The sequence below is a fragment of the Poecilia mexicana genome, unplaced genomic scaffold, assembly GCF_051168715.1.
Source record: "Poecilia mexicana isolate PSO_F unplaced genomic scaffold, ASM5116871v1 scaffold_18, whole genome shotgun sequence".
NCBI classification, from domain to species: domain Eukaryota; kingdom Metazoa; phylum Chordata; class Actinopteri; order Cyprinodontiformes; family Poeciliidae; genus Poecilia; species Poecilia mexicana.
Window position 1 is genome coordinate 28,125,110 of NW_028263387.1, and position 13,869 is coordinate 28,138,978.

General features: G+C 40.7%; 2 protein-coding genes across 49 annotated transcripts; one reads left to right on the forward strand and one right to left on the reverse strand.

Annotated features, from left to right (window-relative positions):
• Positions 1 to 383: 383 nt before the first annotated feature.
• On the reverse strand, positions 384 to 3,595 carry LOC106908041 (myelin-oligodendrocyte glycoprotein-like). Of its 46 annotated transcripts, none has more exons than XM_088015699.1 (7): positions 3,436 to 3,595; positions 2,090 to 2,431; positions 1,514 to 2,021; positions 1,341 to 1,402; positions 1,107 to 1,291; positions 1,020 to 1,056; positions 384 to 907 (listed from the first exon to the last, which is right to left on the reverse strand). In XM_088015699.1, the coding sequence occupies exons 1-3, from the start codon at positions 3,494 to 3,496 to the stop codon at positions 1,798 to 1,800; spliced, it is 627 nt and encodes a 208-aa protein (XP_087871825.1). In that variant the 5' UTR covers positions 3,497 to 3,595; the 3' UTR covers positions 384 to 907; positions 1,020 to 1,056; positions 1,107 to 1,291; positions 1,341 to 1,402; positions 1,514 to 1,797. The 46 variants fall into 46 exon arrangements, with proteins under 46 accessions (XP_087871825.1, XP_087871817.1, XP_087871827.1 ...); XM_088015691.1 differs by adding an exon at positions 1,304 to 1,328 and having other exon boundaries at positions 1,107 to 1,254; positions 1,378 to 2,021; XM_088015701.1 differs by having other exon boundaries at positions 384 to 685; positions 772 to 833; positions 883 to 944; positions 995 to 1,056; positions 1,107 to 2,021.
• On the forward strand, positions 2,426 to 13,051 carry LOC106908040 (putative high affinity immunoglobulin gamma Fc receptor IB). Of its 3 annotated transcripts, XM_088015609.1 has the most exons (10): positions 2,426 to 2,555; positions 4,417 to 4,519; positions 5,489 to 5,524; positions 5,835 to 6,083; positions 6,157 to 6,402; positions 6,477 to 6,617; positions 9,200 to 9,256; positions 9,622 to 9,678; positions 11,191 to 11,274; positions 11,815 to 13,051. In XM_088015609.1, the coding sequence occupies exons 2-10, from the start codon at positions 4,495 to 4,497 to the stop codon at positions 11,904 to 11,906; spliced, it is 987 nt and encodes a 328-aa protein (XP_087871735.1). In that variant the 5' UTR covers positions 2,426 to 2,555; positions 4,417 to 4,494; the 3' UTR covers positions 11,907 to 13,051. The 3 variants fall into 3 exon arrangements, with proteins under 3 accessions (XP_087871735.1, XP_087871733.1, XP_087871734.1); XM_088015607.1 differs by lacking the exon at positions 4,417 to 4,519; XM_088015608.1 differs by lacking the exon at positions 4,417 to 4,519 and having other exon boundaries at positions 9,209 to 9,256.
• The last annotated feature ends 818 nt before the right edge of the window (positions 13,052 to 13,869 follow it).

Below are 13,869 nucleotides of genomic sequence, written 5' to 3' on the forward strand. Positions count from 1 at the left end.
CATTTAAAGGTTTTTTTCATATATTAATGTTTCACTTCAGAGAAAATGAAACTTTCTACAGCTTCTGACACCTGGATCATTTTTAATGAACCCAAACATTAATGAATCTCTGTTCACCAGAAGAGAAACGATGTGAAGGTTTTACTTTCTGTAGAGTCAAAATGAAACCAAAATGAAACGTTGGAGGGAAACTGAGGTCAGATTCTTTACTTTCACTGTTTGTGTTTTAACAGCGAACCGGTCCGGTTCGGTCCGGTCCGGTCCGGTCCGTCATGGTCCGGTCCTGTCCGGTCCGTCATGGCCCTTTATCAGGTTAATAACCGCTCAGCTAGTCGCTCTGCTGCCCACAGAAACTAAATGAATCATTAACTCAAGTCTCTGAGTTCAGGTTTCACTTATTTATTCAATCCTGAGTCAAAATGAGCAGCAAACAGAGAAAAACGACACAAACTTAAATTTTTTACAGTAAAATATAATAAAACGTATAAAACCATATTCACACAGTTTAACACAAGTAAAATGGCTCTAATGTAGTGATTTTAGTTTACAGAACATTGTTATGATTATTACAGATGAAGAAATGTTAAAGATTTGGTCCAGAGGATCAGTTACAGTGTAAAAAAGGTTATTTAGAGAAAACTCAGTTTAAACCCACATGACATGAACACACACATCCTGTTTACATCTGAACATTTACATGAACACACACATCCTGTTTACATCTGAACATTTACCTGAACACACACATCCTGTTTACATCTGAACATTTACCTGAACACACACATCCTGTTTACATCTGAACATTTACCTGAACACACACATCCTGTTTACATCTGAACATTTACATGAACACACACATCCTGTTTACATCTGAACATTTACCTGAACACACACATCCTGTTTACACCTGAACACACACATCCTGTTTACACCTGAACATTTACCTGAACACACACATCCTGTTTACATCTGAACACACACATCCTGTTTACACCTGAACACACACATCCTGTTCACACCTGAACATTTACATGAACACACACATCCTGTTTACATCTGAACACACACATCCTGTTTACACCTGAACACACACATCCTGTTCACACCTGAACATTTACATGAACACACACATCCTGTTTACACCTGAACATTTACATGAACACACACATCCTGTTTACACCTGAACATTTACATGAACACACACATCCTGTTTACACCTGAACATTTACATGAACACACACATCCTGTTTACACCTGAACATTTACCTGAACACACACATCCTGTTTACACCTGAACATTTACCTGAACACACACATCCTGTTTACATCTGAACATTTACCTGAACACACACATCCTGTTTACATCTGAACATTTACCTGAACACACACATCCTGTTTACATCTGAACATTTACATGAACACACACATCCTGTTTACACCTGAACATTTACATGAACACACACATCCTGTTTACACCTGAACATTTACATGAACACACACATCCTGTTTACACCTGAACATTTACCTGAACACACTCTGGACATGACATCACACCGTCAACCAGAGGAAACATGAGATTCACAGATCAGATCAAAAAGGTTTTCATTTCCTTTTCTTCTCCTCCAGCATCAACGCTTCGTCTTCTGTAGTGATTTTATTTTTATTTTAATGCTTTTCTCCCAAATTATTTCCATAATAAAACGGTTTAATCGAGGATCTCCGTTTGTTTTCAGAAGGTTGAAGCTTTTTACAGCTCTGAAATAAAACTGAAATAAAATGATTTTCTTGTTCTCAGCTTCACACAACTTCTGTCCTCTGATGTGAGGATTTATTTCTCCTGAACAGATAAAAACCGACACCAGCAACACAAACACAAACCATGAGGACTCCAACCAGGACGGCGACGTTTGGACCCGCTGCTCCGTCTGTGAAAACTCTCTGGACGTTTCCTGCTTCGTTTCCTGCTTCGTTTCCTGCTTCATTTCCTGCTTCGTTTCCTGCTTCATTTCCTGCTTCGCTTCCTGCAGATCAGGACGGATCAGTTTCCCGCCAGCTGCGGATGAATCCCTGAGCTGTGAGGTGAACGTACCTGACCGCAGCGCGACCCTCAGCCGGCTGACCTGAAGGTGTTCCTCCGCCTCGGTCCCAGAGCTGCTCATCCGAACCCGACACCGGAACGTCCCCTCGTCCTCCACAGAGACGTTCTTCAGGACCACAGACACGTCCCCGCTGCCGGGACCGGACCGGTTCTTCAGCGCCACTCGGCCTCTGAAGGAGTCGTGCTGGTACTTGTCGTACGGCCGGCCGTTGCGGTAGAAGAAGACGTATTCGCTGGCCGGCAGGCCGTCTTTGGTCCACTCCACCACGGTGGCCGCCGCGGCGCCGGGAGTCTGACACTGCAGGTCAGCAGCTCCTCCTGGTGTCACCGCCACTGGACCGGACCGCAGAACCAGACATGAACACAGTCAATGCAGGAAGCTGCTGCATCCTAACTGCACTAAGCAGCGGTAACGCAGATCCTTCCTGCAGAATCTTCTCTGCTCCTGATAAACTCAGTGAGTTCACATCCCTGCTGGTATTTGAAGCTTTTCAGTTCTTGTAAGATTAAATTAAACTCAGAATCATGATTTTTTTTCCCCCTCATGGTTCTAATCATCTTCTTTACGTCTGAGACGTTCAACCTGCCTAAAACATAACAGTTTATTTAACAGCATTAAACTGGGCAGCACAGATCTAAAACGAAGCTGAAGTTGGTTTCCAATTCCAGAGTCCAATAGCTAAAGGGCGATTCCACTTAATTTTTCACTACTAACCGCATCTTTAATAAACTCTAGTTTAAAAACTACTACACCTAGAGACTTCAAATATTCTGCTATTAGAGCAGAATAATCTAGTCCAGGTTTAGGTGTAGTAGTTTTTAAGAGTTGATTAAAGATGCGGTTAGTAGTGAAAAATTAAGTGGAATCGCCCTTTAGCTATTGGACTCTGGAATTGGAAACCAACTTCAGCTTCGTAGCTCTAAACTGGTTTTACTGGCAGCCGAACCCAACCAGCTCCTCCCTGTTTGCTGCATGATAACAAAACTATCAGAGCAGGACGGTCATAAAAGGTTTTATTATCATGTTTAAACTCTTACATTTTAACTTAAACAGTAAATTTTCTACACTTGAACTCATTTTAAATTATTTCAAGTCTTTATTTTGTTGTAATTTGTAAAACAAAGCCACAACTTTGTGTTTATGAGATCATTTCTATATTTGAAGGAAAACTTTAAAATGAAACTAAGATTGTGTTTCTGTACTAAAAGAGGAATAATAAATAAAACATTATAATGCAAACATCCAGATCTGTTTATGATAGTTAGATATTCAAACCAGACTCTCCACCACCGACATGCAGCTTCATGTTACTGAACCTAAAACCTCCTGAACTCACCGTCAGCAGCAGAAACCTGCAGGATCAGAAGAAAACACGCGAATAAATGCAAAAATATCATTTCTGCAGCAGAAAAACGTCGAGTTACTGACGGTTGGTGACTGAGCTGCGCGATCAGAGAAACTGAAACTTAAGGGAGTAAACAAGTGACTGAGATGGCTGCTGCCGCCACCTGGTGGACAAACAGAGAAGCTGCAAGACCTCCAATAATTATCTTTTCTTCTAATATTAATATACAGAAATAATTTCTTTCTGTTGTGCTGAATCACTAATCTAATGTTACCACTGGATGGCGCTGTTCTTCAACAGTTCATTTAGTTACTGTTGGTTAAATTAATCAATCAATTAATAAATCAAACAAACTGAAGCAACACGAGAAACTAAACGAACAGATTCAGTCAGACTTTTATTCATTAAAACTATTTTCTGTTTCATTCTTTTTATCATCTTTAACCTTCTGGTCGCATTTAAAAATATTCATGAATTTATTTACTGATGGATAAAAACACAAAACGAAATGAATCTTTCATTCAGTTGATGAACCGGAACTGAAAAAAGGAGGAAAATCCTGAACTTAACATTATATAATGAACCAAAATGAACCGAGAACGGAACACCTGGTATGGCAAGACATTAGCAGCAATAATACCAGATGCAGTAACCTGTGTGCCCCAGCAGGGGGAGCTCAACACAAGCAGCCCCGGCCTCCATCCTTCCCTCCAATATTTACTGTAATCAATATAAATGATCCGCATTTAGTTTCACTTTCTGCCTTCATTCATCTTAACCTGCAGTTTGATTCTTTGTTCTGTATTTTATTAAAAATCAGAAGTTTGTCACATGAATGAGAAGCATCAATAAGTCCTGAGAATGACTGAACCAATGATATCAGTGCTAACGGAGCTAACGGTGCTAACTGTCTGGGTTTCTGAGCTGAAGAAGTTCTCAGCTCAGCTCAGCTTCCTGTTTTTGTAACCACAGGACAGAGGAAGGGGAGGGTTCAGCTCGGATGATGGAAATACAAACTTCGTCTTGATTTCACAGAAACTGAGAGAAACGATGAGAGGAGCATCATGGCTGATCTGTGAGTACGGCTGGTTTTACCTTCAGCGGAGAGTTTAATCTGTTTTCATCTGCAGATTAAAACCTTCATTAGATAACCAGCTGTTTACCAGGCAAACAGAAAAATATGACGGAATGAGAAATTCACCCATTTTTATTTAGCATTTCATATTTATTTCTGTTTCTCTGGAAACCAGAGAGAAGCAGCCAGTCAGTCTGCTGGAGAAGACTTAAGTTTTTCTAAACTTTTAGGAACTCGTATCGAGCTGAACTTTGAACTTTTAGTAAATATGATAAACTTTGAGCTTTTCTGCTGGTTGATGAGGATGTGGTCAGCGCCTCCCGTTGGTCTGCAGGGAGTCTGCATGTCGTTCTCCACAGAGCAAAACGCGACTTACAGTCCTTCAATGTGTGCGTGTGTGTGTGTGTGTGTGTGTGTGTGCGTGTGTGTGTGTGTGTGTGTGTGACCCATCCAGGATGGTGGACTCAGCCTGCGTTATGAATCGTCCACCAGTAACTGGAACATTAAAACATTTCGTCTCCGCTCCCACAGCAGGAAAATGCGAAACAAATCAACTTTTTTCATGTCGGTCTGATCGGCCGATTCCGATCTTTTCACCTCTAAACATCGGATCTGCCTCCACATGTGGAACCACATCGTATCGGTTTGCAGTCTGAATGCTCATATCTCTTTTATAAGACTTTAATTCAGCATTTCATTAGCAGAAAAACTCAGATTTCAGCTAAAAATTCAGGTTTGAGCATCAAGGATGAAACTCTCCTCTAAATCTCTGGAGGGCCTCAGAGCCATCACCCTAATCTTTATCTCATGTGATTCAAAGCTGGACTGCAGGAAAACATGGATGCTGTTTTCTCTCCGACGTTCTTCTGTCTAATGCTGAATGTTTCATCTCTCTGTTATTTTACTGTCTGTCTAAGATGTTTATTATTATTTTATTTACATTAAATCTGTTTCTGAATAAACTTTCAGTGCTGACGTCAGAACTTCTCTGGACATCAAACCGAGGTGAGTAACTTCACCACAGATCTATAATCTCAGATGTCACACAGTCAGTAAATCACTCCTCAGTTAAACACTGTTGTCCTGTTTACTGCCCCCTGCTGGACATGGAGGAATGTTTTCTTTTGCGTTTCAATGATAAAGTTTCCACTGCTCAGTTCACCTTTTTCTGTAACATTTTACATCTTGTTTGTGTTAAATCTAAAGTTTTACATGTTTTTCTTTCTGAACCAGAAACTGAAGAGCAAAATGAGGCTGAACAGTTAAATACAAAATACATAAAATCAATGATTTAATGTATTTTCCTGGTTTCCAGCTGCTCTGACTGTGAGTCCCAGCAGATCTCAGTTCTTTGAATATGAATCTGTGGCTCTGACCTGTGAGGATGGAGGGACTGTGTGGAGAAACACAACCAGAGACACCAGAGCTGAGTGTGAGGACTGGGGGAAACCAGCGAACTCTTCATGTACCTTAACTGGTCTCCTCCCATTAGACTCTGGCCTGTACTGGTGTGAGTCCATGTCTGGATCCTCCAGCAGCAGCAGCATCCAGCTCTCTGTCTCTGGTAAGATCAGACTGTGGAGTTAGTGTTGCTGTGTGGAAATGGATGAAATGCTGTAGTTTGTCTCTGTGTTGAGGTGGATCAGTGATCCTGCAGAGTCCTGTCCTCCCTGTGATGGAGGGAGATGACGTCACTCTGAGCTGCAGAGCAAAGAGTCCAGCCCACAACCTCCCAGCTGCTTTCTATAAAGATGGCTCCTTCATTGGTCATGAAACTACTGGGAACCTGACCCTAAACTCAGTGAACAGGTCTGATGAAGGCCTCTACCACTGTAACATCAGCGGTCAGGGAGAGTCTCCATCCAGCAGGATCTCTGTGGAAGGTCAGCAGCTTCTCTGTTTGCTTCAACCTTCATCAGGAGACAAGAAATAAATTATTACCTTTGATTCATTTCAGGGAGAATCACCTCCACTCCTCCATCATTCTCCAGTCCTCTTCCTCTCTCCATGGTCCTCTCTCTCTCCTCTGTTGCTTTTCTGATTTTCTTTATCTTGTTGGTGGTCCTGCTGACTCGGCGCCTCTGCAGGAAGCCAGCAGGTAACTCCCCATCAGTTTTCTGCCTCCAGCAGCTTCCTGAACTCCTCCTCTGTTTACCCGCTCTGCGTCGTGCTGCCAGTTTATATGATGTGTTTTTTATTTTTAGCGGCAGGGTCGGGGGGTGGGGGGCAGCTTCAAGCCTCATCAGCAGTTTCTGGCTCAATATTGTGTTTGTGGTCAAAATGTGAAAGAAGCTGTGGAGTAGTTCGGCTTCCTGTTCTCGGCTCTACTTTTGTTTTTCACCTCAGAGACAAACATGATTTAACGCCTGAAGCTTCTGATCTCATCATGTTGGTTAGAAACGTTTTTATTGAGGTTCTGATGTTTAAACCAGCTGCAGAATCAGCTCAAGTGATTGTAGCTTTCAGTGGAAATCAGCTGCTCTAGATTTTATTCTGTGGTCTAATCAAAGCACATCACACCTTCAGAATGTTATTGGTAAAGAAACCGAGTGACATTTTCCTTCTGCTGCACCGCTAGCTGCTACTTCCTTTAGTTTTCTCCTTCCTCTAATCTGCAGCCAGAGACGCAGCAGCTCTTTATTAGGAGAGCTGCAGACAGGAAGGTTTACATCAGGATGCTAATGCTAGCGTAGCGATAGCTGCTCAGAAACGGGATATTTGAACCAGAGGATGACTGTCTAAAATCAAACTGAGGTTGGAGCTAAAACAGAAATGTGTTTGTGGCTAAATATGGCTAACGTGGAGGCTGTTGAGCAGGGGTCCCCAAGCTACGGCCCACCTCCTCATTTGGTCCGGCCCCCTGAACAATACCAGAGAGAATTCAGTGTTTATTTTCATATATATGTGGATTTTTCTTCAACCACCAGGGGGGGCTCTTGAGCAGATATGAAACTTAGTTTCCCTCAATGGAATATATACTAGTCAGTACCAGTCACCGTTTCGCTCACGGTTTTTTTTCCATTTGCATTCTGGGTAAAAAATCTATCTACAAACGCGACTATGACGTCGGCAGTAACCAACCCCCCCACCCCCGTCAACAAAACTTTTCTAAGGTTTCTGTCTCGAAAAACTAAGACCGGCCCCTGACCAGGAAAGGGAACAGTCATGTGGCCCTCGCAGGAAAAGGTTTGGGGACCCCTGCTGTAGAAGGTTACACCATGATGGAGCGTCTCTGTTAGTTTATTACTTCTGATTTCATCATTTCTTGCTTGAGTTGTTATATTTTGGGGAATTTATTTTCTGATTTCAGAAACTGTCCAGCACTTTTATTTTTAACCAGTGGTGACAACTGCTAACTAAAACGTTAGCTGTGCTAACATGCTAAAGTGCTAATGTCCACCATGTTGATAAACATCACGTTTCATTTAGCATATCGCCCTCTACTGGATGAAATTCGTCCTTGCCCCCGTTCCTGTACCGGTTTGCTCTTTCTGAACTGAAACTGTTCCGGTTTCAGTTTTCTACTTGTTGAGTTTTGCTAGCTCTGTTTTAGCCTAATTGATGAACATCAGGAGATTTCAAACTGTTTAGCAATGCATTCTGGGAACAGGATAAACGTTGCTGCAGGTGAAAATCGTAAGGACAGGAAATGAAACTGCTGCGTTAACAGACTTCCTCCTTTTCAAAATAAGAGCATGAATATAAATGTCAAACCACCTCAATAATCTTATCAGTCGAGAACCAAACCAGAGGAAATTATCGCTTCAGAATTTATCTGTAAGAAATAATTTAGGGGAAGCTAAGTGAGATAAATGTTTCCTGTATTAACAAAAATACTAAAGCGCTAAACAAATAATTTGCTAACCTTTTAGCAGATTAGCAAAGTGTAACCACCACTGTTCTCACCGTTTTTACCTTTGGACAGTTGTTATAATGTGTTGCCATAGCAACAAGGAGAGTTGTTATGGCAAGTTTTATATATTTTTATATAAAACTGATCAGCTGATTAGCTTTTCAAAAACTCAAATAACATCTGAACTACAACCTGAAATCCCAGAGGAGTTTAAATGAAGCTTCATGCATGTTAGCTAACAACACGGCCAGACATGGAGCGGATGAGCAGAGGTAGCTAACAGCTGACGGAGAAACGCAGGTCATGAATCTCTGCTGCCTGGACATTGAGCTGTTAGCATGTTAGCATGAGGGAGCCATGCTAACATGCTAACAGAGTAACGCAGGTCATGAATCTCTGCTGCCTGGACGTTGAGCTGTTAGCATGAGGGAGCCATGCTAACATGCTAACAGCTGACGGAGAAACGCAGGTCATGAATCTCTGTTGCCTGGACGTTGAGCTGTTAGCATGTTAGCATGAGGCAGTCATGCTAACATGCTAACATCTGACAGAGTAACACAGGTCATGAATCTCTGCTGCCTGGATGTTGAGCTGTTAGCATGTTAGCATGAGGGAGCCATGCTAACAGCTAACAGTCAGATTCTTCAGATTAATCCAGTCAGGAAACAATTTCACTAAATATTCATAACTAACTCCTGATAGATGATTAATTTGAATCAGTAATAACTTCAGCTCAGCTGCTATCAGCTGGTTCTTCTGCTGTAACCTCTGATTTCTAACCTTCATCATTTCGGACGTTTTATTGTTTTAACCTGTTTGGTTTGCAGACTCAGCAGCTGCTGAAGTTACTGAAGCTCCAGACGGATCAGCTTCATCTGCTGCAGGTCAGTTTATGCTTCATTTCCTGTTAGTTTCATAAACTCTGATCTGAAACCAGCTGACATCAGAATATATAATCAATAACTGATAAATCAGGTCAGATCAGAACCAAATGATGTTTCATTTATTTACCAGCAGTAACTGTTGTTTATTTTACAATATTTATATTCAGACAAGAAAACGTGTTTGAGCTAAAATGTTACATTTAGATGCAGGAATAATTTAACATTTAAATTATTTAAACCAGTGAAAGTTTGTTAATTAAAATGAACTTGGAGTTCAGGTTCAAACAGTCTGATTACTTCCTGCTATAAGCCTCAAATATAAAATATTCATCATGTTTTATTCTCCTAAACTGTTTGGTTTGCAGAAAGAGACTCAGCAGCTGTTTATTCATCGACACGGAGAAAAACACCAGAAGCAGCAGGTACAGCAACCTCATGATCTGGATTAAACTTGAACATTAAGATCAGGTTAGATCCAGATCAGATTGAATCCAGATTAAATCCAGATCAGATTGAATCCAGATTAAATCCAGATCAGATTGAATCCAGATTTAATCCAGATCAGATTGAATCCAGATTAGATTGAATCCAGATTAAATCCAGATCAGATTGAATCCAGATTAAATCCAGATCAGATTTAATCCAGGTCAGATTTAATCCAGATCAGATTGAATCCAGATCAGATTGAATCCAGATCAGATTGAATCCAGATTAAATCCAGATCAGATTGAATCCAGATCAGATTGAATCCAGATTAAATCCAGATCAGATTTAATCCAGATCAGATTGAATCCAGATCAGATTGAATCCAGATCAGATTGAATCCAGATTAAATCCAGATCAGATTTAATCCAGATCAGATTAAATCCAGATCAGATTGAATCCAGATTAAATCCAGATCAGATTGAATCCAGATCAGATTGAATCCAGATCAGATTAAATCCAGATCAGATTTAATCCAGATTAAATTCAGATCAGATTGAATCCAGATCAGATTGAATCCAGATCAGATTAAATCCAGATCAGATTGAATCCAGATTAAATCCAGATCAGATTGAATCCAGATCAGATTGAATCCAGATCAGATTGAATCCAGATCAGATTAAATCCAGATCAGATTGAATTCAGATTGAATCCAGATCAGATTAAATCCAGATTAAATCCAGATCAGATTGAATCCAGATCAGATTGAATCCAGATCAGATTGAATCCAGATCAGATTAAATCCAGATCAGATTTAATCCAGATTAAATTCAGATCAGATTGAATCCAGATCAGATTGAATCCAGATCAGATTTAATCCAGATCAGATTGAATCCAGATTAAATCCAGATCAGATTGAATCCAGATCAGATTGAATCCAGATCAGATTACATCCAGATCAGATTTAATCCAGATTAAATTCAGATCAGTTTGAATCCAGATCAGATTGAATCCAGATCAGATTAAATCCAGATCAGATTTAATCCAGATTAAATTCAGATCAGATTGAATCCAGATCAGATTGAATCCAGATCAGATTTAATCCAGATCAGATTTAATCCAGATTAAATCCAGCTCAGATTGAATCCAGATCAGGTTGAATCCAGATCAGATTAAATCCAGATTATATCCAGATCAGATTTAATCCAGATCAGATTTAATCCAGATTAAATCCAGCTCAGATTGAATCCAGATCAGATTGAATCCAGATTGAATCCAGATCCAGTTCAGTGTTTCTGGTTTCATCTGGTCTCAGATCAGCTGGTTTCTCTGTCATCTTCTGAACGGTGGCAGCATCACGCAGACGAACTTTGTCTTTCTCTGAGTTTTCATCCAGAACCTCTGATGGTTTCCACCAGAACCAGCAGCTCTCCACTTCCTGTCACTTCTAGAAACACAGATCTATGTTCTGATCAGGAAGTGTTGCAGTGACAGGCTCTGTTCTGCTGCAGATCCAGATCCAGGAGCCGTTTACTCATCGGTGAGGAGAGAGAGAGGCGTGACATACGCGACGGTCAGCATCAGGACCAGGAGAGGTGAGGCTGCTCTGGGTGACCTTTGACCTCTCTGCACCGCCGCCTCACCTTCACTGAATCTGATTTTAATTATTTATTAAACGCAGTAAAATTCAGAAATGTTTACAAACAAATCCTGATTTTATTGATCAGAATCGACTAAATTTTGTTCCATTATTTCCATTTTTGCCTAAAATATTATATATTTTTTTTAATAAGGAAAATCTGAAAAACATTTTAAAGTTTGGATCTGTGATAATTTAAACTGTCTTTATTTATGTATTTAAAGTGCTGCATGCTGAGGTTATGAACATTATTTTTACCCATGTGAAAAACAGTTTTACTTCTGCCGTAGATGTTTACAGCAGCAACAGTGTTGCCATGGTAACAGGTAAAGAAGTGAGAACAGCTGCTGATTGGTCAGATGTTGGTCAATCCAGTTAATCCCATTTAACCTCTGAACGATGAACCAGTCAGACTGGAGACGGGATGTCGTCTCCATGGAGACGGGACGTCGTCTCCGTGGAGACGGTTCCTAACCCGGGTTCTGTTTCCCTCCAGAACCAGCAGCGGAACCAGACCAACACGTCGTTTACTCCCTGCTGAAGTGGAGAGCGACCCAACCGGATCCGGCCGACCCGTCCAAATGCTGACCTGACCTCTGACCTCTGACCAAACCCAGAGCCCGACCAGAACCAGCTGGTTCTGTTCATCTGGGTTCTGTCCTGCTGACTCGTCGTTTAAATTCATTAAAATCTCAAAAGACGTTAATATTTATATTTATACATAGAAAATAAATTATAAAAGCTGCAGAGAAGAAATGGAGCTGATAGCGAAAATTCAAGCTGGAAGACTCCATCCCCTCCGTTCATCCATCGACGTTATGCTCATCTCCGACCTCAGCTCTGGACCTCACCCGCCGCGTCCAATCAGCAATCAGGCTCAGCATGAAGGATCCACACCCAACCGGTCAGCCGCTTCCCAGCTGCGTTCAACCCACCACCTCCCCTTCTCCACCCTCATCCTTCGGCTCTCCAGGATGGAACCTTTCCAGACCTCCACCAGTGTCGCCCCGGGGGGAGAGCATCCCTAATCGGTTATCGGGATGTTCATCGAGTTCACATCAAATCTCAGATCAGCTGCCGGTCCGAGCGCCAAAGACCTGTTATTCATTGCTGTCATTAAATCTTTTAATTGTTCCTTTTTCTTCGTCTGAGTCTTTCCAGATTGAAATGATGATGATGATGATGATGATGATGATGATGATGATGATGATGATGATGATGATGATGACGAAGTTTAATCTTTATTTAGTGAATTTAATAAACTTCATGTTGAACAAATGAAAACAAAGATTTTCTATCAGAATCATTTTATCACAATTAAACTAAAACTTTTTACAGTGAACTGGAATATTTACAATAAAATAAAAATACCAAACAGGAAGATTTATGTTTTATTTACAGTGTAACAAACTTTATGACATCGTTCCTGCTCTGTTTCCATGGAAACGTAGATGAAAGATGGACTCTTCCTCACTCATCATCATCACTTCCTGAATGTTCCTGGTTCTTCGGAGCTCAGAGGATTTTAACATTGATGGATATTTGGTGCTGAAACTGTTAGCAGGTCTGAATCAGCGTATCCATGGTAACGGGCGTCATGGCGGAGGTCAGATCACCATGTTGATCTGATCGGTTCAGTAGATTACAGACAATAACTATGAATCATTAAACTCAGATTACTGGTAAAATATCATTAAAAGTTTCTTTAAAACTAATAAAGTTCAGAAACTTCATGAGTCGCTTCAGGTTTCAGTTTTTCTTTTTATGATCAGAAGGAAAACATGTTTTCTTTCTCATCATTTTAATGATTTGTGCTGTTTTTATGGATATTCTCTGCTGTACTTTGTGTTCAGGTTATTTTCTAGTTTTTATTTTTATTGTTTTCTTTATTATTGTTGCTTATTAAGTAAGTTTTTCTGGTTGAATGTTTCTATGAGGACCTTTAATGCAGATCATTTCTGGCTCTTATAATATTTGACTCTATTTTAGTGTTTAAATCAGATTTATGGGCAGAAACAGCAGAAAGTGAAATCTGAACAGTTTGATGGAGAAAATGAGACGCTTTTAGGATTCAGGTTTTTAGAAATCTGTTAGACTGTTTCTCTGTTTCTCCGTTTTGTTTTGTGAGATGATCTGAGCCTTGAATCATTTTTTAATATTTTGTTCCCAACAAGAAGAAAAACAATCCACAGAAGAAGACTTGATCCAAGAACCGAACCCTACAGTAACTGCTGAACCTCATTTTGTTCTTTCATTCATTGGAACGATGGCAGTTTGTGGGTTTCTCCCCTGGAAACAGAGACATTAGTTATGATCATCATCTGTGACGTTTCATCATCGTTTCAGCTGCAAGCTGATCAGCTGGTCAATCTTTGCTCCTCTAACTTTCTCTCCAACTCTCAGTTTCTGTTTCTGACCACAGATCAGATCACATTAATCACGTTCATATCTTCATCACAACCACAGCACATCACTTCCTGTCCAACAGGAGACCCACACACGGCTCAGAGACATTTTCTCCTCTCACTAGCAGCTGCTGAGCTGAAACAGC